Here is a 26,269-nt window from a genome sequence, read left to right as displayed (position 1 = left end):
TTTATTTGAGAGAGTGTGAGAAAGCGAGTGAGCGAGAGAGTGAGCGAGGTGAGTAGCAGAGAGAGACGCAGGCTGACGTGGGGCTCGATCCCAGGACTCCAGGATCACGACCTGAGCCGAAGGCAGCTCTTAACCGACTGAGCCACCCAGGCACCCCTGGAATAAAGAAATAAAATCTTAAAAAAAAAAAAAAACAGGAACAATTAATATTCTTTCAGCAATTGAGACTAGTAAATACCTCTAAAGTTACCCATAGATATTTTCTGGGACAAATTTATCTGCTCCAGGGTATTCATTTCTGATTAATCACAAACAAGATCTACAATGCTTCTTGAGCAACAGTTAAATGTCATGACACTCAGATCTGAGTGGTGTTGATTCTTGAAGGAAAGCAAATACATTCTTTAATTATGAAAGCCTCCTCCAGATGTCTTGGCAAGTTCGATGATAGACATAAGCTTTTTTCCACTAAATTTGGAGGGGAAGAGGGAATAAGATAAAAAGTCAAAAGTGCTATTGAAACAAATTCAGCACCAGATTAAAATTTAGGAAGGATATAAAAAAAAATTTCAAGATTCAGGCGACACTTGGGGCTTACTATTCACCCTACTGTTCCTATCTCCAAAATGGCTAAACCTAGAAAAGCCACAGTAGTGTCTATATTCAAATGCCTGCAGAAATCTTCTACAAAGATTTCACCTAAAAGTGAACATCTTTCATCTTGACCATGAAATTCAGTCATCTGACATTAAATGTTTCCCACACCCAGTATTGGGAACAACTTCCTTCCAACATTCGTCACATGGTAATTCATATTCTCAACCTAGATATGACCCAAGTTTTAATTTTCTTTCTGGAATATTAAAACAAGGGTTTGAAAGTTGATCAAATATCCTGTAAATGATAAACACAAGTCTATTCCAAAACTGAAGCATTGCACAGAACTGAAAGTTTCCATATATAACACAGGTAATTTGGTTAGATATCAGGCATTCCCTTGTAAGCAAGAGGATTGCTATTTACAGATCCACACTAAACTTAGTTTGATATACATAGCTGCCAAAGTTTTACTTGTTTTAAATACTCATATTTGAGAATATATACCATTGTTTTAATAATGATTCCTTGCTCAGTCCCATGAGGGTCTGAGTCCATGAAGTTAGCTTAGTAGAAACTGAAGACAAAATGGAGTCTTGGGGAAATGGCATCTGTCAAGCAAGAAAGTGACACCCAATGAGTGTGTGCAGGATTCAGAACTAGGGAGGGCTTAAGGATCACTGGGCTCTTCCCACCAGCAACCCTAAAGAGAGGGTTCAAAGAGCCTGCAGAAAGGATGTTTCCTGTTGACAAAGGAAAAAAATGGCAGCCTGAAGACCTTGTCTTTGAATTATCTCAGATGCCACTAAAAAGAAACCGCATCCTACACCTTCCATGGAACGTTTCACACTCTAAGTTCCTGTGATTACTTTTCCCTGTGAAAAGCCTCCCTAATTAACAGTGATACTTCGCCAACCTCTGAGAATAACTATGGTGTCTTTCCACACCTGCATTCTAGAAATTTAACAGGCCATATTAACAGGGATCAAAAATCATATACACCGGCTATAGACATAAAATCTTGTCCTCTGTTCTTTAAATCTATAACTGACCTTTTAAATTTGCATAGGAAATGGGCTGACCCTTTGAAGACCACCCTCTTCCAAATAACCCTCCTCCAACCCCACATTCTGTCACCAGAGTTTGACATTTTATGGACTCTCGTGGGGCAACTGTTTCTCAAGGACCTGAAAACTACACTTCTGACTTTAATGTAGCAATACCTGGTATTCAAATGTGGCTCTGTCCTAAGGACACATGGACCAGTGCAAACCACAGCATAGCATTTATGAATACAGCATAAGGGTATATTTGAATTGCTGGGTATTAGCCACCCTCCCTTATTTTATACTATTGTGAACATAAACTTGATGAAAACCCCCAGCTTTTTACTTCCCTCCTGCTTATCATTTAGATCCTTCCATCCTCGATTCCTTCCCATGTTGATCTGCTGGGTTTTCAACAATCTTAAAAAGGAAAAACACTAAAGAAATGATCTCAAACACTGTAATTCTGGGGCGCCTGGGTGGCTCAGTCGTTAAGCGTCTGCCTTCGGCTCAGGTCATGATCCCAGGGTCCTGGGATCGAGCCCCGCATCGGGCTCCCTGCTCGGCGGGAGGCCTGCCTCTCCCTCTCCCGCTCCCTCTGCTTGTGTTCCGTCTCTCGCTGTGTCTCTCTCTGTCAAATAAATAAATAAAATCTTTAAAAAAAAATAAAACAGTTATTCCAACACCTCTTCATTTTCAAGAACATTTAGCCACATACATAGACTGGAGAGAGAGAGAATCGCTGTTATGGAGTACAGCTCTGCAAATCTCCCCCATTCTGAAACCATACATTTGCCCGGGATGCTACACATTCCTCTCACATGTTCTTGACTGACAAGGATTTGGTATATGCACCACACACAATTCACTTCGCTGATCTTTCAGTATCTTAAACAAGGCAGTGATAAATACCGTAATAAACATCACATGGCAGTTTTCCTTGATTATTTGTAGAATTTCCAGAATTTGAAGTGCTGGAACAAAGGATGTGAACACTTCATATGATCCAATGCATCACCGAATTGCTTTATTATTTGATTTTTTGAATGCACAAGAACCAATGCATTTCAGGGTGTTTTTCTCCTGCTCTATTAGACGTACTTCTCTTTCCCTGTCCCTACACAGACCCAGTACCTTCCTCTGTCCTGTGTGCTTCCCATCAGTCTGCTCTGGTGCAGACAGCCATACTGTCCTTCCTCTTCAGCCCAACACTGTCACCATGCCGACACTTACAGACATAATACAGCATCTGCTTTGTATTCAGCTTTTTAATCATTTGTCAATGAGACACCTGCCTTCACTTCTTATGCAAGTTGATAAAATAACTCTTGGCAAGGCCGAGGAGAGTTCTGTAGCCGGCACCTCTTACTAGGATGACCCGTCAATAATGTTTATTCAACTGTACATTTGACCGCCTACATTTAAGGAGAGTTGCTGAATCATTCAATTTTGTCAAATCTCTGGGAAATCCAGAGACACTATCGGTTCATTCTCAAAAATCCTATAGTACAGGAACCTGAACAACAACAAAAGACCAAGAAAGGAAGAACAAAACAAAAAATTAAGTAAATTTGGTTATTGGGTTTATTTTCAGTGAACCCAACCTGACTCCTAGTGATCACTAATTTTTTTTTCATATCTGCTAAGTAATCCATTCTAGCCCAAAAAGGATATTATAACCACTGTTAACTGTAGTTCTTTCTGATGAGGGAGAATGATGGGGGGATGGAAGGGTAAGGAAAAAGACTGGGTTTTTATACACCTTTGTATGTACTGTTTGATTTTTAATAAGCAGTATTATCCTTTCTCCTTAATATATTCAAGTTTATTTTCTTCAGCTATATTTTTCAAGTTCATTTTCTTCTGTTGTATTTTAAATCTACTGGATGAAGTTAGTCTAGCTAAGTGATTTAATGGAAACCCCTACAGAGACTAAAGCTCAAATTGCAGTAGGAGTTCCCTTCTTAGAACTTTGATTTTTCAAAAAATTTAGAAGGGGCCAGCTGGATTCCAATGAAGGAAAAGATTTAAGCGGACACAAGCACGTATAGCAGATCAGTTAACAAGTATCACCTGCCTCCAGTTGTTCAATGATAATTTTTCAACTAAGATTTTTTTAGTTACTGAAAACCACTGAACTGCATACTTTAAATGGGTGAGCTGCATGTTGTGTGAATTTTTATCTTAATTAAAGCTTTTCCAAGAAGAATCCTTTAATTCACATCTACAAATTTTGTCCCTAAAACCTAAGTTTTAGACAAATTCTATTTTCCCAGATTTAAGCTTCAGTATGTCATTTTCTGTAAATGAGATTTTTTTAAGCTAAATTCATTTTTTTTGGAAGATGTATTTGAGAGAGAGAAAGAGAGAACGTGTGTTTTGGGGGGAGGGGAGACAGAGGGAGAGGGAGACAGAATCCCAAGCAGAGTCCCCGCTGAGCGAGGAGCCTGATCTAATGACCCCCAGATCATGACCTGAGCCGAAATCAAGAGATTGCTGCTTAACTGACTGAGCCAGGCAGGCACCCCCGCTAAATTCATTTTTTAACCAGAAATATTACATACACATTTATAGTATCTAAAAATATACCTTTAGGGGCACCTGGGTGGCTCAGTTGGTTAAGCGACTGCCTTCGGCTCAGGTCATGATCCTGGAGTCCCGGGGATCGAGTCCCACATCGGGCTCCCTGCTCAGCGGGGAGTCTGCTTCTCCCTCTGACCCTCTTCCCTCTTGTGCTCTCTCTCTCATTCTCCCTCTCTCTCAAATAAATAAATAAAAAATCTTAAAAATAAATAAATAGATAAATAAATAGATAAATAATAAAAATAAACCTTTAGGGGCGCCTGGGTGGCTCAGACATTAAGCGTCTGCCTTCGGCTCAGGTCATGATCCCATGCTCCTGGGATCAAGCCCCGCATCGGGCTCCCTGCTCAGCGGGAAGCCTGCTTCTCCCTCTCCCACTCCCCCTGCTTGTGTTCCCTCTCTGGCTGTGTCTCTCTCTGTCAAACAAATAAATAAAATCTTAAAAAATGAAAAAATAAAAAATAAAAATATATCTTTAACATGCACCTATATATACACTATCTTGATATAGAATTTACTGACAAATGAACAACGATCTATGATTTTGCATTAAATACAGATCTTATTCTCTTAACAAGCAAAGCTAGTAAACTGCTTGAAACATACAACATTTCTGAGCTAACAGGCTTTGCCTCTGGTCCTCAAGGCTGACCTATCAGCAGGTGATTCAAAAGGACCACGTCCTGCTTTCTGTCTTGGTGTAAGGATGTTCTCCCTCCCTTTCCTCTCTTTCATTCGATCCCTTCTACATCCCACTAACTTTCCTCACAGAAGTCTCTTCTCCTCCTACCCCAACGTGGAAACTGCCATCAACAGGGAAGAGAATAGGAGGTAGATGGGGCGCCTGGGTGGCTCAGATGGTTAAGCGTCTGCCTTCAGCTCAGGTCATGATCCCAGGGTCCTGGGATCGAGCCCCACATCGGGCTCCTGGCTCAGCGAGGAGCCTGCTTCTCCCTTTCCCTCTGCCTCTCTCCCTGCTCACGCTCTCTCTCTCTCTCTATCTCTGTGTCTCAGATCAATAAATAAAATCTTTAAAAAAAAAATGGTAGAGATTTGAGGTGGGTGGGCTCAGCCTGAAGAGACAAAAGACAACAGGACAGAAGTGTCCCAGATGGAGATAGATAGTTTCAGAATTCAACAGCACACAGATGTAATGGAAGCCAAGCCAGTGAACACCAGATCTCAGGAGAGCCTGGGGAGTAGCAATGACCGAAAAAATACCAACAGAAGGAATTTAGTATTTTTCTGAATGGATGCCTCAAAGACCAGGTCGCAAGACTCTAGCCATACGAGTTCTGAGTTAGAAAAAGTCCAAAGCTACTAGTTTAGGAAGTGGTACTTCAGCCTTTAGATTACCAGACTCTCAGAGAATCAGTGTTGAGTCAGAGAATTTTTAAGTTTAAGAGAAGAAAGGACTCTGGAAGTCAAATCAACACTTTTTTTTTTTTTTTTTTAGATTTTCTTTCTTTATTTGACAGAGAGAGACAGGGCGAGAGCAGGAACGCAAGCAGGGGGAGCTGGAGAGGGAGAAGCAGGCTTCCCGCTGAGCAGGGAGCCCGATGCGGGGCTCGATCCCAAGAGCCTGGGATCATAACCTCAGCCAAAGGCAGCCGCTTAACGACTGAGCCACCCAGGCGCCCCAGATCAACACTTTTTTCATCTAAGAAATAAATCTAAAGGCTGAGAACTTTGGGTGGTAAACTGTCTTTGGTTTGCAGGCAAAGAAAATGGGCTTCAACTGTGAAGTATAAGGAAACCGAGACCCAGAAAACTTGTCAAAACCTTAGACTTGGCAGGCATTCATTGTGGAATGTCTTCAGCTTTAGAAAGAAGAGGGACTGAGCATGCCCTGTGAGACAGACCTGATACACAACGGCTTCACTAAGATCCCTCCCATCCTAAGCCTGCTGTTTGTAATAAAAATCATAGAGGCTTTAAGGGATTTTCCTACTGGAGGTGGGAAGGAAAACAAAGACTTTCTAAACTTTCATTAATTCATACCAGACACGATTTGTTGAAAATTAAAATACCAATAAATCAAATGTTTGAACCTTTAAGTCAACTGGCCCTATTTCTGCTTCAAACAGAATTCCCAAAATAAACGCCAACCCAATAATGAAATAAATTTATAGCCCAAACTACAGTTGTGTTTCCATACAAATGTGATCAAGATTCCATCGTCTGCATTTAGGATGCCCAAGGTGGTGGAAAATTAACTTCAGTCCTGTAGACATGTTACCATACTACACAGGAAAGCACTTAAAATTCAATATGCAATGAAGAGAACTTCCCCTTATTACCTCATTCATGGACTGAAAGGAAGAAAAATGTATAGAAGATCAAAAGAAAACATTTAATAAACCACTGGTTTTTGTCTTCTCTCTTATTGCTCAAGACACAACTTGGGAATGAAGAATAAGGGAGGGGCGCCTGGGTGGCTCAGTTGTTAAGCATCTGCCTTCAGCTCGGTCATGATCCCAGGGTCCTGGGATCGAGCCCCACATCGGGCTCCCTGCTCCGCGGGAAGCCTGCCTCTCCCTCTCCCACTCCCCCTGCTTGTGTTCCCTCTCCCGCTGCATCTCTGTCCAAAAAAATAAATAAATAAATAAGGGAATCATAGGTGTCTGGCTGGAAGCAAAGAAAAGTCTGGAGGGCTTTATACACCTGCAAGCAGAGGGCCTCTCCAATTACAGGGGTCCAGGGTATGTCCACTTTATAACTGTCGCCATCTATAAAGCAACTGTATGTAGAGGAAAATGGCTACAGGCAGGAAGACTAGCGGATTTTTTTCAACTCTTAGAAATGATTTTCCATCAACCTTATTTCCACTTTGTTTGCCTTTGCAGAACACAGTGGCTATTCCTACCCACTCACTGACCTGAGCGGTGGGCGTGCAGACTGGTAGGAAGACTAGTTTACATGAATGCTGCATACATTGCATAGGATAATTAAAACTGGGGAATAAAGAAAAGATCCGAGGAAGCAGAAATAGAACCAAAAGAACTTCATGGCAGCCTGGACATGGAGAAATGAAAGGAAGAGCAACAGTAAGGCAGGGATACCATGCTCCAAGATGGTGAAGACACCAAGAGACTCCCCCTTTATGGGAAGAGGCGTGCGGAAGGGACAGAACGAATGCTACTCTTGAGGTCAGTTTGTCTAATAATACACGGATGTGTACGTGAAACTGAAACTTGGACATCATTTAGTGTTAAAACCCTGGGAGAAGACAAACTCCTCAAGACAATGCCTTGATCACAGAGGCCAAGTCGGCTGGGGGATGGTCCTAAGGGAAGAAATGTGCTTAACGTGGAATGGAGTTCAACAGGGTACAGTAGCACGGATGATGAACGGGGATGTCAGGAGGGCAGAGCAAAACAGGAAGGGAAAAGAGGGTGATTACATGGGCCTGGCATTCAGGCGCACCCAAATTAAAAAGGAAAGTAAGTGGTATCGATTCTTATTTAAGGTTGTTATGTGACTTGCCTCCAAACCCAAATTGCTCATACAGCCTGGCATCAGCAACTTCCAGGCCATGATGGGGTAGGAAGAGTGGGGTCAGTAAACACAGGAGGTTGGCAGGGCGCCTGCGTGGCTCCGTCGTTAAGCGTCTGCCTTGGGCTCGGGTCATGGTCCCAGGGTCCTGGGATCGAACCCCACGTCGGGCTCCCTGCTCGGCGGGAAGCCTGCTTCTCCTCCCCCACTCCCCCTGCTTGTGTTCCTGCTCTCGCTGTGTCTCTCTCTGTCAAATAAATAAAATCTTAAAAAAAAAAAAAAAAGAAAGAAAGAAGAGGTTGGCTAATAAAAAGGAATCGTTTGCCATTTACAGATATAGGCATATATTCTAAAATACCTAGAAAAACAGAGAGGGCTTTGGTATTGTAGGAGCTGTCTGGTATCCCAGAAGTTAATAATAAGAGCTATCAAAAAAATAATAAGGACATCTCTTTGGCATCATAGCCAAGACCCACTTCACGTCGCAGTGGTCCCTACCCACCAGCCCCAAAACTGGGAGCTGAGCACACCACAGGGGCACCTCCAGTGCTGAACTCAAGAGCTAGTGAACCAAAAGCTCCACTTCCTAGTTAAATTTTCACTTTGCGGGCTCATTTTTTAAATGGGGTACCATTTACCACACCGAAGCTATGAGCTATTGATAAAACAAGAAAAGCATGTAGAAGTGCCCCCCAAAACCGCCTGATGCCTGACGGATACTCAAAAACAACCAACATTCAAGAGTTGACAGTCATTGAGAGGAGGAACTTTTTTATATTTCTGTATGTACTTGACCCTTACGGTTTATGCATAGCTTTACTTCATTCTCTATTCAACCTTGAAGTCAACACAGAAACACCGTGCACAAGTGTGTCAGCAGGAGACCTCGGATGTGGGCAGGGCGCACTAAACTGTCACGTCCAGGCCCATTTCTTCCACTGTCATTGTTAAGGCTTAGTGGGAGAATAAGCACAAAAGTTGCACTAAAGAAAAGGGTCAGGAAAGGGGCATATTCAATCAATACACTATGTATACACGAAGTTAAAATAACAGACACAGTAGGGCGTGCCTGGGTCGCTCAGTAGGTTAAGCTCTCCCTCTTGACTTCAGCTCAGGTCATGTCATGATCTCAGGGTCATGAGGGGCTCAGGTCATGATCTCAGGCTCATGAGATCAAGCCCCACATTAGGCTCCATGCTGGGTGTGGAGCCTGCTTGGGATCCTCTTTCCCTCTCCCTCTGCCCCGCCCCCTCATGTATTCGCTCGCTCTAAATAAATAAATAAAAATAAAAAACACATTAATATCAAATATTAAAAGGCAAGAATCAGTGTCTTATGCCTTGGTTAAACTGCTCCTGCTTATTGTGGCCTAAAACAATCTTACAAGAATAGTTAACTTTTAGGTTTTAAAAGAAGCAACTTTCTTTAAACTTTAGCTTAGTTACAATCTCAAATACAGTTATTTGCTTTGATTTGCTTTAATCAGACTTAAGAAAAAAATAAATCAGTGTCTTTCTCAACTTCTCATCCAAAGCCTAAATAAGCCAGCTGATCAGCTCATAGCAAAGGAATCATAAGCTTTGAGGATTTTTCCTTCTTCATGACCATAAAAAGCAACAAATGGGTGACATTTCTCTTTACGCTTATTTGCCAGAGGAAGAATTTGCAATTCCATTCAAGAAGGCTCTATTTTGACCTTCCCCTGATCTTCATTCAAGTTCACATACAGTTACAATACCTCCAGTATTCATTACAGGAGCTGGAAAGGGTTTGAGGAACACAATAATTGACAGCATTTAACTCCACAGTAGCCCAATTGTCTTTGGCTCCAGAAAATATGGTTAAAGCAAAATATGAAGGCATAACGTGGCTTGTGCTAGCTAGGATGTTTAGCTCTACGTGCAATTAAGTGCTATAAATATTGAGTCTATAAACAGTTATTAGACTCACGAGAAACTGAATATAATCTCAATCTGATGCAATTATCTGGCTTATCTAACAATGAAATTAATCCAAACTGTCCTCAACCCCCCAAATTTTAATGATCCTTATTGTTGCCTCAACTTTCTACTTCTCTGCCCTCCCCCACCAAAATATATTAGCAAATCTAGACGTCATTAAATAAGGATATGAAAACTTGAACTATTTTGTCTCAGGACAATCTGAGGCATTTCCCAGATAACGTACATTTAAAGGCTGGGACATATTCCATATTTTCCCATTTTAACCAGAGGAGGAATCTCTCTACATGTGGTTAATTTAAAAATTACATATAAAAAATACAATCGTTTTTATATGAATGAAATGAAAACCCATCCTTCCCGAGCCCCCACCAAAAAAGAACATATTTCCCTGGTATTTTAGAATTATTCTCTCGGTCTCAGATTAGAAACAAAGTTATTTTCAGTCCCTGCCTACATGCTACCAGATGTAGATTTGGATCCCAATTAATTATTGGCTTCACATTGCCAATCACAGTACATGCAGAATGCAGAAGTCACAGCTCTCCACAGCAGAGCCACAAGCTACCTCTCCAGACTCCTCAACCACTCTTCCGGCTCCACTCACCTCTCCAGCCCAGCATTTGTCAACTGCATTTGGCTAAAGATGCCACATATTAAAGATTCTGCGAAGTCCTGCAGTTACAAGAATCAGTTGCCCAGGGGCGCCTGGGGGGCTCCGTCGTTGGGCGCCTGCCTTCGGCTCAGGTCACGGTCCCAAGGGTCCTGGGATCGAGCCCCCCATCGGGCTCCCTGCTCGGCGGGAAGCCCGCTTCTCCCTCCCCCGCTCCCCCTGCTCGTGTTCCCTCTCGCTGTGTCTCTCTCTGTCAGATAAATAAATAAAAAATCTTAAAAAAAAAAAAAAAAAGGACTCAGTCGCCCAGCTTTTCCTAGACCTAGTTTTTAGCTTGGTATTTCTCCCCATATGACAAGGTTCCCTCCTGCCTCATTTTATCACTTTTAATTTTTCATTATTATTTCACTATTTTTCCATTCTCTTGCCTCCTCTCAAGCATCTCCATTTTTCAACAATTCACCAGACATTCCATTTCCTCTATCTCAGTTGGGGCTATGACAAATTACCACAGCTTAGACAACAAACATGGATTTCTCACAGTTCTGGGGGCTGGGGAGTCCACGATGTAGGTGTGGGCCGAGCTCTCTTCCACCTTTGTGAGGGCTGTCTTCTCACACGGTAGGCAGAAAGCAGGCTGTCTGTCCCTTCTTAGAAGGTAGCTAACCCTATAATGACCCATCACCTCCCAAAGGCCCCATCTCCTAATGACATCGCATTTGGTATTAGAGTTTCAGCATATGAATTTTCAGGGATACTCTCCATAGCATCCCCTAGGTCACCTTCCCTGGTGCCGGAGTACGCACTCTCTCTCTTGCCTTCAGGACCTGTCATGTTCGTGACTCTTGTCCAATACTCAGCTACAATTCAGGGCAAAATACGGGTTCTACGAGCTTAAGTCCACAGCAAACTGTGGGCACTGTGGTCACATGTAATTACGAGAAACTCAGCTGATCCCCTGCAGCCAAGAAAGACCCCCAGTTCGGGGCACCTGGGTGGCTCAGTCGGTTAAGCGTCTGCCTTCGGCTCAGGTCATGATCCCGGGATCTTGGGATTGAGTCCCACATCGGGCTCCCTGCTCAGCGGGGAGCCTGCTTCTCCTTCTCCTTCTCTCTCCCTGACAAATAAATAAAATCTGAAAGAAAGAAAGAAAGAAAGAGAGAAAGAAAGAAAAAAAAAGAGAAAGGAGGAAAGAAAAAGAAAAAAGAAAGAAAAGAAAGAAAGAGAAAGAAAGAAAGAAAGAAAGAAAGAAAGAAAGAAAGAAAGAAAGAAAGAAAGAAAGAAAGAAAGAAAGAAAGAAAGAAAAAGAAAAAGAAAGAAGAGACAGACACCTGGTTCACTTAAAAGGAATGCTCTGATTTTCCTCTTCTTTCTAAATATATTTACAGTCTATTATCACTTGCCTACATACTTTTTTTTTTTAAGATTTTATTTATTTATTCATGAGAGACAAAGGGAGAGAGAGAGAGAGGCAGAGGGAGAAGCAGGCTCCCAAGGAGCGGGGAGCCCGATGCGGGACTCGATCCCAGGACCCTGGGACCATGACCTGAGCCGAAGGCAGATGCTTAACCATCTGAGCCACCCAGGCGCCCTTGCCTATATACTCTTAAAGTAACTTTTAGTCTGAGATCATGCAATTAAAAAACAACAAAAAAACCACATCCCATCTCTGATTTTTCCGGTCACTAACCTAGAGCTTTAACGTTGTCTTTTTGGTGTTTCGAGGGCAGGGGAGTGCAGCGGACCTGCTACTTCAAGCCCAGCCCTCCTAGGGGCTGAGAAGTGAATTCAGTCACCTAATTTGCCGAAGACTAAAGCACCCTGGGTAAGGAGTAAGTGGGGGTCCAAGGATCCTAGGGCCTGCCTGGGAAACTTTCTCTGACAAATGTAATACTTTAAACCATGACCTAGTGCCCTGAAGACTTAAGCATTCTTTGCATTCTTCCCTGTCCTGGAGGACTGTTTATCAGGCACAGTTCCAGAGCTGACTTGAAATCTTTCTTTCTAGATAACATTGTAGGTCCTCTTCGGTCACCAAAGACTCTGCACGGAGGACAAAAACCTTTTGAGTGTTCAAAAGACCTTAGTATGTCTTTAATTAGTATCAAAAGAATAATCAACCTTCGTTTTAATCAAAGCAAAACAACTTTCTATATTGTAAACAAGAGCCAGATCTAAAACCACCATCAACTGAGTTTACAGTTAACTTAAACTCTTGAAGGTTTTACAAAGAAAAACATCAGATAGAAAACCAAACCAACTGGGGTTTTGCCCCCATTACTGTCAACTCCTTTTTGTTTAAGTTTTATACACTAACTTTTGTCGGGATTGGAGAAAAGATGGTAATAATCAAGGCTGATTTAGTAAACATTAGTGGTGACATTTTCCACTACTTTTCAATAACTTTCTTCATATAAAACAGAGCCAAAGAACAAAAATTTCCATTTAAATATTTAGATTAACACTACAGGAGTCAGACACTCATGTCTAAGTGTTGAATCACTAAACTGTACACCTGAAACTAATATTACACTGTATTTTCACTTAACTGGAATTTAAATAAAAACTAAAAACAAAACAAAACTTAGGTCTAAGTACTGGTTAAATGTGTCATTTCTCAAATAAGAAAAATTCATCACAGAGAGACTGGCTAACTCTTAGCAATGGCCTATAGATAACAAGCCTATCTTCACCCCTCCCTTGTACTGTGTGTATACGGACTATACTATAAATTCAAAGTAGACAGACCACATCTAAGGTTGAACTTTGCATAGCCTCTTTGTTATGGGTATGGAGTAAGACGGTTTTACATAAATACCCAAATGAAGGATAAGTTCAAACCAAAGTTTCTTAAGAGGCATTCTACAGTTTGCTAACTTAATGAAAAATTATCACCCAGCACTGAAAATGTAAACAAAGATTAGAAACCATAAAATACATCAACAATCTTGTTCTATGCACCACGACAATATGTATTGTAGAGTAAGGAAAACTATCAAGGGTGCAATGAAATAGGTCTTAAAAAAAAAACAAAACAGGTCTTAAATAAAAATGGTCAATATCAGGGAGTGACGACAGACAACTGATTCTCGTGCCAGCAAGCTCAGCGCCTGTAATGGCTCAATTCAGTAAGAAATCATATGCTCGGACATGAAAAATAGCAAACCATAACTCATCCTCTGAACAACAAACCAGAGGGCAGGCAGTGGAGATAGGGAAAAAAATGACAAAGAAATGTCTTCTTTGAAAGTAAAGGTAAACAGTCCCCATGTTACCTAGACTCCTTGCCTGCAAATGGAAGGAATCCAAGTCAACCACTAGGCGCTCTCATTATAAGAGGACCTGTCATGCTGGGGTGAGAGTCACTGCTGTATGATGACTCACTGGGTCCAACAGCCATTCAATCCAGTGGCGTCTCTTCTACCTAGTTTTCTATTAATACTCACTTTCATTTCCACCTTCTCCACGGCCAGTACCCTAAGTTCCTTCCACAGTCTCACCTCTTACTTATATGGTATGTGGCCTGTCCCTATGCCTCCTATATCCACCACCCCACGATCCTGGATTGCCGTCCATGCGGGTGGTCTCTGCTCGCACAGGAACCCGATAGAGGAATGGTATGGCTCTCATGGGAGCCCTCTGTCATTACCTGTCAAGTCGGCTGCAAACTCCCTTCTCAGAAGTCCCAAGTTGATGGGCGCCTGGGTGGCTCAGATGGTTAATTAAGCGTCTGCCTTCGGCTCAGGTCATGATCCCAGGGTCCTGGGATCGAGTCCTGCATCAGGCTCCCTGCTTCTTGGGAGCCTGCTTCTCCCTCTGCTTCTCTCTCTCTCTCTCCTCCTGTCTCCCATGAATAAATAAATAAATAAATCTTTAAAAAAAAAAAAAAAAAAAAGAAGTCCCAAGTTGTTACTACCAGTTCATGTTCTCCCTTCCCAAGATACTCTCTGCAGCAACTATCACTGTTTGGCATGGTTCGGTGACTCAGCAATTCACAATTAATGGCAACCTACAGGGGCGCCTGGGTGGCTCAGTTGGTTAAGTGACTGCCTTCAGCTCAGGTCATGATCTCGGGGTCCTGAGATCGAGCCCCGCATCGGGCTCCTTGCTCCGCGGGAAGCCTGCTTCTCCCTCTGACCCTCCCCCTGCTTGTGTTCCCTCTCTCGCTGTCTCTCTCTCTCTGTCAATTAAATAAATAAATAAAATCTTTAAAAAAAAAAAAAATGGCAACCTACACCATGAGGGGGAATGTTCTTGCCTGCCGGAGGTACTCTGTATTTGAAGTCTTGACATTCCCGTTTTCTGACTGCCTTCCTGTCAGGTCTGTACCCTGAACCCAATCCCACCGTGCCCTACAGACACCTGATACATCACCAGATCATGATGTTTGCTGGCACGACCTCCCCCCATCATCCTTTCTGGTCTTGTTCCCCGCCCCCCCCCCCCGATCATCCACTCACGTGGCAACTGCATCTTTGCTGTGTTCTTCATGAGCAGCCTTCACCAGCTCTCTGCCGCCTGGGCAGCTCTCCCGATGCCCGGCTGCAGGCCTGTGCACCATGCCCTTCCCACCGCTCCCTTACAAACGTGCGGCTCCTTCATCTGCTGGCCCAGCCAATGGCCTCATGTGCCTGCAACACTTCAAAATGTCCTTATCTTTCCACAGCAGCTACCTAGATAATTCACTGTGAAGACAAGTACCAAGCAATGGTGATTCTTCTATGTCTACCCAGTTTATTTGAATTATCCTTATTTCCTAGAGGGACTCTATCACCTCACCTGGATTATATGAGGCATTCGGGGATAATGCTGCGTGTTCTTTTCTCTTCGTCTTTCCAAGCATCTAGACCAATGCCCTTCACGTGTGTTTATGGAATACTTCACTATTTTTTTTTTTAAGATTTTATTTATTTGAGGGGCACCAGGGTGGCTCAGTAGGTTAAGCGTCTGCCTTCGGCTCAGGTCATGATCCCGGGGTCCTGCTGACCCTGCATCAGGCTCGCTGCTCAATGGGCAGCCTGTTTCTCCCTCTCCACTGCTTGTGCTCTCAAATAACTAAAATCTTTAGATTTTATTTGAGAGAGAGAGAGAGAGCATGAGCCAGGGAGAGGGGCAGAGGGAGAGGGAGAAGCAGACTCCTTGCTGAGCAAGGAGGCCAATGTGGGGCTCGATCCCAGGACCCCGGGATCATGACCTGAGCCGATGGCAGACACTTAACCGACTGAACCACCCAGGCGCCCCTGGAAAACTTGACCAATTTTAATGCATGTTAATACATACCAAGAAAAATTAAGTTTAGAAGATAACATCTGCTTCCTACTGTTTTGTATTTACGGATGTATAAACTTACCATAGCCACGGCAGACCAGGGTAAGGCAGTGTCTCTGGTGTCTCGATCGGATGGGGGCCCCCCAATGTGGGGTGACGATGAGGTGGAAGCCAATGGATCCGGCTTCACCCAGGGCAGAACAAAGGAGATAGACGTGTACTGAATACACTGCAAGGGGGCAGTGAGCAGGAGAGCAGAGGAGGGGCTGTCTGCCAGGAGGCAGTGGGTGGGGGCCATATTTAAAGCGGGAAGGTGAGGAGGCACTGGGAAGTGTGGAATCTTCCCTTTTATGGTAACGGTGCCTGCGTCTGAGTAGCCCACGGGTCAGTGAGGGCCTACAGCTCGCTCCTTTGAGGTGGGTTGCCTGACGGGCCCGTCTATATTCAACCAGGTGGTCGCCCTGGGCTCTTTGGCCTCAAGTTTCCACTGCTCAAACCTGTTGCCTAAAAGAGGCCTCTGTAGGCTTACACCTGAGATGTAGAACAGAAAAGTATTTTAAACCACACGCTTGCTGGGGCGCCTGGGTGGCTCAGTCATTAAGCGTCTGCCTTCGGCTCAGGTCATGATCCCAGGGTCCTGGGATCGAGCCCCACCTCTGGCTCTCTGCTCAGCGGAGAGCCTGCTTCTCCCTCTGCCTGCCTCTCTGCCTACTTTGCTCTCTCTGTCAAATAAATAAATAAAATTAAAAAAAAAAAAAACCCAGGCTTGCTATTATAACTGATGACATTTTAGCCACTCCCTTAATGCTTTCAATTTACTATACAAATAAACACAGCAGGGAATTTTTTAAAGTAAAATGAAAAATCAATAAACAGATTTATGCAAATGTGCAGAAACGAGTTTTAAACAGGGGGACTTACTGAATCAAAACTACTGGAAACAGTAGGTAACCAGTATGGAAAATGAATTTGGATCTCTCCCTCCAGACATAAAACAATTCATTTATAGCAGATTCAGGAGCTAACTATGTGGGAAGGAAAGCGTGTGACTTTCTTAGTCCTGAGCTCTTGGAAGTTCACTCTTTGCAGCCCCAGATCCTGGCACAGTGCCTGCAGTAGATCAGGGCGTCTGGGTGGCTCAGTCAGTTAAGCGTCTGCCTTCAGCTCAGGGCGTGATCCCAGGGTCCTGGGATCGAGTCCTGCATTAGGCTCCCTGCTGAGCGGGGAGTCTGCATCTCCCTCTGCCCTCCCCCCACTCGTGCTTGCTTGCTCTTCTCTCTCTCACCAAAATAAATTTAAAAATCTTAAAAAAGAGAGAGAGAGAGAGAAGCCTAACATGGTCTGGGAAAGATCTTGTCATTTCTGTGCTTTGAGCACCTACTTTTTTCTGGGAAAGCACATTTATTGCAGCTAACAGAACCAGGCTGTAGTTTGTCATGAGAATGAGAATAGAACCCAAGAGAGGGCCTTTAGCCTATTGTTCTCCCAGGAGTGGAATTCTGCTGCCCCCAGCCCCAGTCCCAGGTTCCAACATTTCATGGATCAGAGAAGTATGAAGAAATTTCTGGCAACTGGATAATTTTAGATTGTTCCAGAGGAGAAATTTTAAAATTGATTGCTAAAGAAGTAGGTCACTGTCCAAGCAAATAAAATTAAGACCGTTTATGAATGAGAAGGAAATACGAACAGTACCTGAGCGACCTGAGCGACCTTTATACTCTTTAAACTTGCTTTTTCTCTATTGTGAAAAACAAAAACATTGGCGGGGGGGATCTTTAAAAATTAACAGTAAAATAAACCATAGCCTTTAATGCTCTGGAAGCCAGTCCAGTTCACGATCGGGTGGTACATGGAAGCAGAGCATACGGCCAATATACATAATTAAAAATGCACTGAGGAAACTGAATTGCCAACCTGGGTGCAGAATGGCAAATATTAGAAAATCTGCTCTGCACTGAGGCAAATCATCCAAACACTAGTGCTGATCTCCAAAGTGGGGAACTAAAGTGACACAGAATCTCTCTGGAAAGTAAATTTATCAAGGGCTATCAAAATTTTAAATGCAAGGGCACCTGGGTGGCTCAAATGGTTATGCATCTGCCTTCAGCTCAGGTCGTGATCTCGGGGTCCTGGCATCCAGCCCCACTTCATCGGGCTCCCTGCTCAGCGGGGAGTCTGCCCCCCTCTCTCTCTCCCTCTGCCTCTCTGCCCCCACCTCCGCCGCTCATGCTCTCTCTCAAATGAATAAAATCTTTAAAAATAAGTTTAAAAAAATTTAAATGCATATATAGAAATGCTCTGAGCAAGCAATTCCACTTGCAGAAATCTATCCCAGAGATACATTTGCACACATACAAAGATATCTGGGCTCGGATATTCCCTGTGTTAATTTAATACAGCAAAGGACCAGGAAAATGTCAGTGTAAACACAGGGGATTGGTTAAACTTTTATTGCACTTCAACCCATGAAGGGAAAATGTATGTAGCCATTAATAAGAATGGAGGTAAGTCTTTATATCCTGATATGAAAAGATATTCTAAACCTAAAGTAGCAGAACTTACGTGATATGATTTTATTTGTAAAAAGAAACACATGGGGTGTGGCACCTGGCTGGCTCCGTAGAGCATGCCACTCTTGATCTCAAGGCCTTGAGTTCGAGCCCCACATTGTATAGATCACTTTAAAAAAAAATGGCGCTATTATTTATATACTTGTACATGCATCAGGTTTTGAAAGAATATGCAAGAGACCACCAACATTGGCTTCAAACTATCCACAGTGAATGCTTGCAGGAAGAGGTAATAGAAGACTTACTTTTTACCATACTCTGCAAATCAAAGTTCTCAACCATTAACATTTTTAGAAAAATAAAATATTAAGGGCACCCGGCTGGCTCAGTCCAGAGAGCATGTGACTCTCTTGATCTTAGGCTTGTGAGTTTGAGCCCCATGTTGGGTATAGAGATTACTTAAAAAAAAAAAAAATTAAAATAAACATTAAATAAATCCTGTTATGCAATGCTTTTAAACAAATATTTCAACAGTGAACAAGGACTTTTGATCTTATGAAGACTTTATGATTCAAGAAAGTCAGATTATAGTCAGTTTTAAATAACTTAATTATTCAAGATAAGAAATATGAATTATGTATCACTGAAATTACAGATTACTAACCTCTTCTCCTAAATCCTTTTATTAGATGTACTAATGAGTAAGGAAACAAGAAGATAATCATACAAAAACCAACCCTTAGAATCTCTACTAAGGTGCTAATTTGCTTGCAAGAAAATCGTCCAAAATCTAAATAGACAAGTCAACTATAATTATAGATTTTGAAAATTTATTTTATTTTTTTCAGATTTTATTTATTTGAGAGAGAAAGAGAGAGCACACGCGGGGGAAGAGGCAGAGGGAGAGGGAGAAGCAGGCTCCCCCATCCTCCCAATGGAGGACTTGATCCCAGGACCCTGGGATCATGACCTGAGCAGAAGTCAGACACTTAACGACTGAGCCACCCGGGCGCCCCTCCATTATTTTAAAATGAAACATTCTATGTTATAATTTTTTCAGGTTACTAGAGAACAAGAATTGGATTCAAGGATATTTAGTTTGGCTTTTTTTATGAGATAAAAGTACTGGTATCTTTTTCTCAGTGCTTTGAATTCTAACTTCTCACTTCATGAATAGACTATAACACACAGAAGTATAGAGGCCACGGATGAGAGCACCATTTAGCTTGATTTTCCTTTCCATGGTATTCTCTAATACTGAATGTGTTACAGCTGATGGAGAAAAAGAATTTCATGCCTTTTTTAAGCAAAACATGTTATTTCTGTTTTATTAATTATCCTACAAAATACCAAATTAGAATGATCCTTATTCTAATTGCTTTCAAGTGATCAAGGCAGAGATTAGCCGACCTAAATAAAGTGTATCCAAAAGGATGCATGTTTAAGGCCTGTTCATCACAGAAGTATTTCAAGGGGAAATCCACTGATCTCACACATCCACTAACCTACACGGATAACCCGAAACGGATTAAAGGGATGGCAATGCAATCCCCACAGGCTAAATGATCGTCCTCACCACACCCACATCTCCAATGTCTGGACTGCGTTCTACTCAGAAAGTAGCACCTCTTGTAATCTGGGAGGAATCCATAGGAATACAGGTAGCCACACACACAATACGCCACTGTTAACAAATATACAATTCTCTCCGAATCCGAAATTCTGGCCTCTTATTATAAAACTGGTGCATAATCACAGTAAGGTCATCTTTGTCCTCCATTCCCATTTTGTAAACAGAAGGCAAGGGGGAGAAAGCATCCTACACCTCAGGCTGGGAAGGATTCTGAAATGCAGCTAGCTAACTCAGTTGTCTTTTTAGTGCACAAAGGGCCAAGACATCCTTTAATCTACCAATCAGATGATGGATTCTTCTATTTGAGTACACGGTTATGTTTTGGTGTTTCGTAGCTCTTGTAACCAAATGGAACCATAACCAGAAGGACAGAAAAGAGTTCCCATCTTCCCACCTGCCAGGGACACTGGCCTCAAGGTTACAACTGACCACTGCTCCACTTTCAGCTCTGAAGTCGTTGATTGAGCAGAAAATACAAAAAGGATAATTCAGAGAATTACGACTGTCCATACGTAACTTGGAACTTGGCTCAAGAAATCAAGATTTGCCAGACTCTGAGGAAATTTGTCATTGGTCATCCCACCCTCTACTGACACCTGAATGAAAATACTCTTTCAAAGACAAACTTTTAAAAACAGGTGATTGGGGAATAGGAGGCTTTATTTACTACTTGCATTTGCATCATTTAACATTCCTGCCCCTGCAGTGGCCAAAATGGCCAAGTCTCAAAATTAAACCTAGCAAATAATTGATTCCATTGTCCCCCAGAATTTTCATGTATAAGATTGTAAAAGATTGCCTGGAAGATAAGATTCCTTCGATTTTATTGAAATACACCAGATAAACCCAGGACTTATGGACTTGTGCCTCAGTGCCCCTAAACGTTAGGCTTCAGTAGTCAAGTTTTTTTTTACACTCCATATGATCTGATAGAAGTGATATTCAATTAGTGTAATGTTTTCTGAGAGCTGAGTACTTACTCAGTAAATGACAGATAACATAATTAGTGGGAAAAAAAGAGAAAGTAAACTGGATTACTAAATAGTCAGCAGGCATCTGATATAAACGTCATTGAGATGGAAAAAAATCTGTTAATAGCCTTTATTAGTGATCAGCATTCTACCAGGGAACGGGGGGGTGTATTAGTATAACCCCCAAATGTCCACACACCCAGTCAAGAAAGCTCAAGATGCAATTCATAACTAATTCAATGTATAAAGTGGTCTCATTTGAGCCATCTGCATTTATACTATTTTGTCTATTTGAGATTAAAGACAATTTGAAATTGCAATGCCAACAGGCCACCTTATTTCTGGAGAACCCCTACATCAGAATTTTTTGCCAAAATACTCACTTGGTCTACTAATAACCAGACCTATTTGGATTAGTCACTATCTGATACATGACACAGAGAGCACAATAATGACACAAAGGTTAAACTGTAGAAAAAGTAGATGGCCCAAGGTATTCCCCAACTTAACAGGGTCCAATCAAAACCAGGGAGCCAATATGGTCCTACAGGCCAGGGAGCATGCCACCCGCGGGGGATGGGGGAACACTTGAGCAAACACAGATATGGTCCCTGCCCTCGTGGAGCATCCAGAACCAGGACAACAGTCAAGTCACTAACGTCACAAATGTGGAGCAAACTGCTGGGAAGGGTCTGTGGGGCTACAGGAGCCTAGAAAGGCAGATGGGATTACTCAGAGGTCAGCAACTGGAGTTTCACAGGGCGAAGAGGGGAGGCAAGAGCTATGTGCTGAGTCATTCTTAATTAGGGAGTTCTTTTCAAAAGGACTTTTGAAAACCTGTGTAATAAATTTTGCTAGCTGAAAATGAAAAACGACACCATTTTCCAAGGATACATGTAAGTGTATTGATTTGTCTCCAAATTGATAACTGGGCAGTCTGCCAAAAAGCTCAATGATAGTCTAGATGTTATTTAAGTCTTTTTTTTTTTTTAAGGAGGTTGCTTGGCTGCTTCAAGATGGTGGCAACCAGGAAGGGAAAATAAGGTTATGCAAGAAGGACAAAAAGAGAATGGAAAGAATATTTTTAAATGAACAAATTCAAGTTTACCTGGAAGGGATTAAGTATCCTATTTCAGCAGGAACTCTTAAGAAGACCTGAAGTAGTAAAAACCAAGAAAAAATGTCCCCAGTTGCAAGCTTTTAACAATTACACCTTAAAACCACTCTCACTACTGGATGCTAAATACTGGTTATGTGGCCATTTTGGCAGTAATCAGCATCAAAAGGTGATATATACTTAAATATTAAAATGTGACTTAGACCTCAACAGGATTGCACCTTACACGTGCCCAAAGGTTAGGCACTGTCTTGGAAAGTTAGATATTCTAGCAGTTTGTTCTTGGTAGTACCTACAGCCCCAGAGACCATGGGTTTTACAAGTAGTTATAAGTTAAAGACTAGAAGTAATCTAATTAAGTGCAGTCTCTCAGCCCAAACTAGACTAGGACAGCTAAAGAGGTCAGGGCAATGAGGTCACAGTTCTGTGAAATTTACCCAGATTTTAGGGGGGGGATGTTTTTCACACTGTAAACAGTTAAAGTTCCTCACATTTTGTATCCTCAGATAAAACACGGGTTGTGAACCCATGTAAAACCTGGGGCTTTTAAAAAAATATTAAGTATGATAAGTTATCCACCATCTTCCCAACCCATGAAACACATGGGTTTTTGAAAAAAAAAATTAAATATGATAAGTTATCCACCATCTTCCTATAAGGATATTGCAAAACGGATTAGGTGACGCCTTGCTAATGAACACACATGCTGGAAAAACAGATCTAAAATACAACGATCAAACAAGTCACAGTCTTGGCGGCTATAGCGGCCAGGAGTGAATGTTTCAGCCTTTAAGACTTAAGACTATAAAATAGAAAATCTCTAGGAGGTTCAGCACTGTCTCCATAGACATGAGTGTAAAAATCCTTGCCTACGTCTCTGACCGCATCGTTTGGGAACTTCTAACTACTACTCCCCCAGGATGTTTACCCCTTGAGTCCACAGGCAATGAACTGAGCGAAAAGGAGGACGCTGCCTTGTTTACGAAACCTGTCATTCCTTTTGGAAGTGCAGCGTCTACCCAGGTTTTCTTTGGCTCAGAGCGAGCTACACCCCAGGCTTTCTCTGCATCAGGAAGGCGGTGTCGGCTCGAGCCGCAGCCGCAGCAGGGCTGGGTACCAAACCCGGGTCTTTCCAGGCACAGCCGGTGCCAAAGACCATACGCGGCGCGGAACCCACGGGTGGAGGCTTCGCCACGCTGCGACACGGGTCCTGGCCCAACAGCTGACTTTACGAATCCGGGACAAAGAGGGGCGGGGGGCGCAGGACCCTCGGAGGGTGGGTCACTTCCCACCCCACCCCCCTCGGGCTCCCCCGAGCAGCTCGGGCGTCGCGGGCTGGGTCGCTCCCACCGGAAGAGTGCGGAGAAAGGCTGTTAGCGGGGGGCGGGGGGCGGATTTTATTACTGCGGTTGGCGCAGTCGCCTCCCCCGGAGACCCACGACAAAGATGCAAACCCGCCGCGCTCGCTGCTGCTCTGGTCCCGCCCCGGCGCATGAGACCCTGGAAAGCTAGAAAGAGGGGTGCGTGCTCCCGAGTTTGCAGATGGGCTGGACCGGCCGGGAAGTTCTGGCAGGCGGAAATCAGAGGGACCACCCCCCAACCCTCACCCCCCCCCCCGCCCCCGGGGCAGGTGGCCCGGCGCGCCCGTACCTTGGTGGCGGGGTCCGCGGCAGCGATGGCCGGGTCCCCCGGCGCGCTGGGCGCCGCCTCCGCCGCAAGGCCGCCGCCGCTGGGCTCGGGCTCGGCCGGCGTCGCGCTCCCCGCCTCCGGCTGCTCCGGGCTCCGCTGCTCCGTGGAGCTCCCAGCACCCATGGCTCTTCTGCGGTTCTCCCGCGCCCAGCTGCCCGGTCACGCCTTCCCCCAAATCTTAGGAACGTGGAGAAGAGCGAGAAGCCGTGCGCCCGCGAGGTCCCAGGAACGCCTTCCTCTCCCGCCGTCCTCCTCCGAACGCGCCCAGACTGCGAATGAACGAGACGCGCTCGCGGCAAACTCCTTAAAAGAAAAAAAAAAAAAAAAAAAGCCACCTCTTTGCCTCCTCCTCCCCCTTGTTTTTCCCTCGCTTCATCACATGAGCACAGCCCCAGACACGCCTTGCAGCAGCATCTCCCCCCAGGCTGTAGGACCTGAGGCGCAGTCCGAGCCTCGAGCCAGGGTCCAGGCAGGCAGCCCACCCCGACCCCCGGACGCTTCCCATTCCTAAATGGGGACGCGAGCTGGGGGACGATCCAGGGTTGCAGAAGGGGAGGGGGGGGGGCCGAAGGCCCCTCAGGGAGATTGGATTTGCTGCGGTTTATTAAATGATTGATAACCCAAGGCAGAGCTTCTGCTGCAGCGCACTTTTCCCTTCGCCCAGCAAGCGAACCCAAATCCCCAGTTGCTTTCCTTCGGACTGTGTTATCCTCTGAATGTTGGTTCCTGCCTCCTCCCCACTAGCAGAAGAAAGGCAAGCGCTCCTTGGCTTCTCCGGAGCCTGACCATATTAGGACACCTCACGTGGCAGGAGCTGGGAACCGAGAGGGTAGCGCAGTCAGGCCATGGATGAGGTGGGCCAGGCGGCCCCAAGCTCGCCTATCATCCGAAACTAGTGATGTCAGGCGATACCATCAGCGACACTGGCTGGCCTCCTTCCTTGGGGAGTTCGGGGAAGTGAGGCTGTGACTGGAAATGTGCCTGTCCTTCTTTGAGGGCGTGATGCTGGAGGTCCAGGCCCCTTCTCCCTCGCGCCATGCTGAGACATGACGACATAGATCTCTTCTTCATGGGCCATCAGTAGTTCTCCATAGATGAAGGCTTTGAATAATATCAGCAGAAGTGGCTTGCGTTCCTATCCTTCATACTCTTGAATACTCGTTACATGAATAGAGAAGGCAGCCAACAAATATTTGAACGAAATCAAATTTTTAGGTGGATTATTGGGCACATAAGCATGAAGGTGCTGGGGTTGAAAGAAACATTATCCCCAGTTTTAAGTGGCAACAAAGTACCTTAGTGTTCACAAATAGTTGGAAGAATGAAGAAACTCGGAATATCGACACTAGATACCAGATAAATATCCCATACTCAGATTTTGTACAAGTTAGTGGAGAATTGATGTAAGTGGTTAGTTCAGTAGTGGAATATTTTGTGCCTAATTGTGGCATGTAGTATAATGGCATATGGTTATCCAGCATAAAATTTTTCCACATTTATAATTTTTATTTGAAGAAGTACATAAAGGTCCCTTTCTCTGGAATATATCGCTTCTTAAGCAATATTAAGCAAAATGGTTGGTTTTCATAATTTTTAAGCATTTCATCCATTTCAACTTAAATTTTCTACTACTTAGGAAGCATTCCAGTACTTACTATGTGCCAGACACTGTTCAAAACACTTTGCATATCTAATCATATTTAATTCTTACAACAACTCTGTGAGGTAGATCCTATTATTCTCATTTTACCAGTGGAGTGGAGGAAGGTAGGCCCAGAGAAATCAGATCAGATGCTCAAGATTTCACAGCTGGTAGGCAAAAAAGAGCAAGGATTCTTCCCACACTGAGCCTCTGTACAACACTTCACTCTCCTTCCGTAGAAAGCTTCCAGTGTGTTCTCTGTTCTCAGGGATATCTGTGAAAAGTGGCATTTTGGCCTCACCTAAGATGTTAAGGGCTAAAAATGCTATTAAAGCCTATCTGAGAATGATTAACGTCAGCACATATGAAAATGTATCAGTAAGTAGTACAAACACTATCAAAATGTCCCATTCTGTGAGATTATACTTACTCAGTTCTTGGGAAATTTTTAACAAAGCTTTTCACATCTAGCTTTCAAATTTTCGGAGAAATATTACAAGGTCAAAGATTTCAAGTCAACGGTATACAACCCACATGCTGAGGAAGACATCACCAGTGTCTGCCTAGATTAGCAATTGCTTGCTTTGTGTTTATTTTTCAGGTCATGAAAATGCTCATATTCTGATTTTTTTAAAGCAAAAATTTTTTAAGATTTTATTTTTATTTATTTATTTACTTATTTTTAAGAGATTTTATTTATTTATTTGACAGAGAGATAGAGAGAGAGCACAAGCAGGGGGAGCGGCAAGCAGAGGAAGAAGCAGGCTCCCCACTGAGCAGGGAGTCAGATGTGAGGCTCAATCCCAGGACCCTGGGATCATGACCTGAGCCCAAGGCAGCCACTTAACTGACTGAGCCACCCAAGTGCCCTTAAGATTTTATTTTTAAGTAATCTCCGCACCCAATGTGGGGCTTGAACTCACAACCCTGAGATCAAAGAGTCACATGCTCCACCAACTGAGCCAGCCAGGCGCCCCAGCAAAATCTTATTTTGAGGCTCTTAAAAAAAAAAAAAAAAGAATAACAGGCTCTTTTGTAGATTCACGCAAGCACCTTTGGTTTCTGGACTGCCCAAAGAATCCTTTTCCATCTTACTTGTAAACTGGGGAGTTACTCTCTGTTATTTTTGTTAAGAAGAGTAGTT

General features: G+C 43.5%; 1 protein-coding gene across 1 annotated transcript in view; it reads right to left on the bottom strand.

Annotated features, from left to right (window-relative positions):
- The window catches only part of AKAP12 (A-kinase anchoring protein 12), a 94,779-nt gene extending 71,004 nt beyond the window's left edge, over positions 1-23,775 (bottom strand). Inside the window, exon 1 of the mRNA XM_025866328.2 lies at positions 23,445-23,775. Coding sequence (XP_025722113.1) covers positions 23,445-23,606 — 162 coding nt within the window. The 5' untranslated portion in view covers positions 23,607-23,775. The remainder of the gene's footprint in view (positions 1-23,444) is intronic.
- Between the last annotated feature and the right edge of the window lie 2,494 nt (positions 23,776-26,269).

Source organism: Callorhinus ursinus, unplaced genomic scaffold (genome assembly GCF_003265705.2).
Source record: "Callorhinus ursinus isolate GAN/ISIS: 27379988/994484 unplaced genomic scaffold, GSC_fseal_2.0 scaffold6, whole genome shotgun sequence".
Lineage (NCBI taxonomy): Eukaryota > Metazoa > Chordata > Mammalia > Carnivora > Otariidae > Callorhinus > Callorhinus ursinus.
This window is presented reverse-complemented; position numbering and strand designations above follow the sequence as displayed.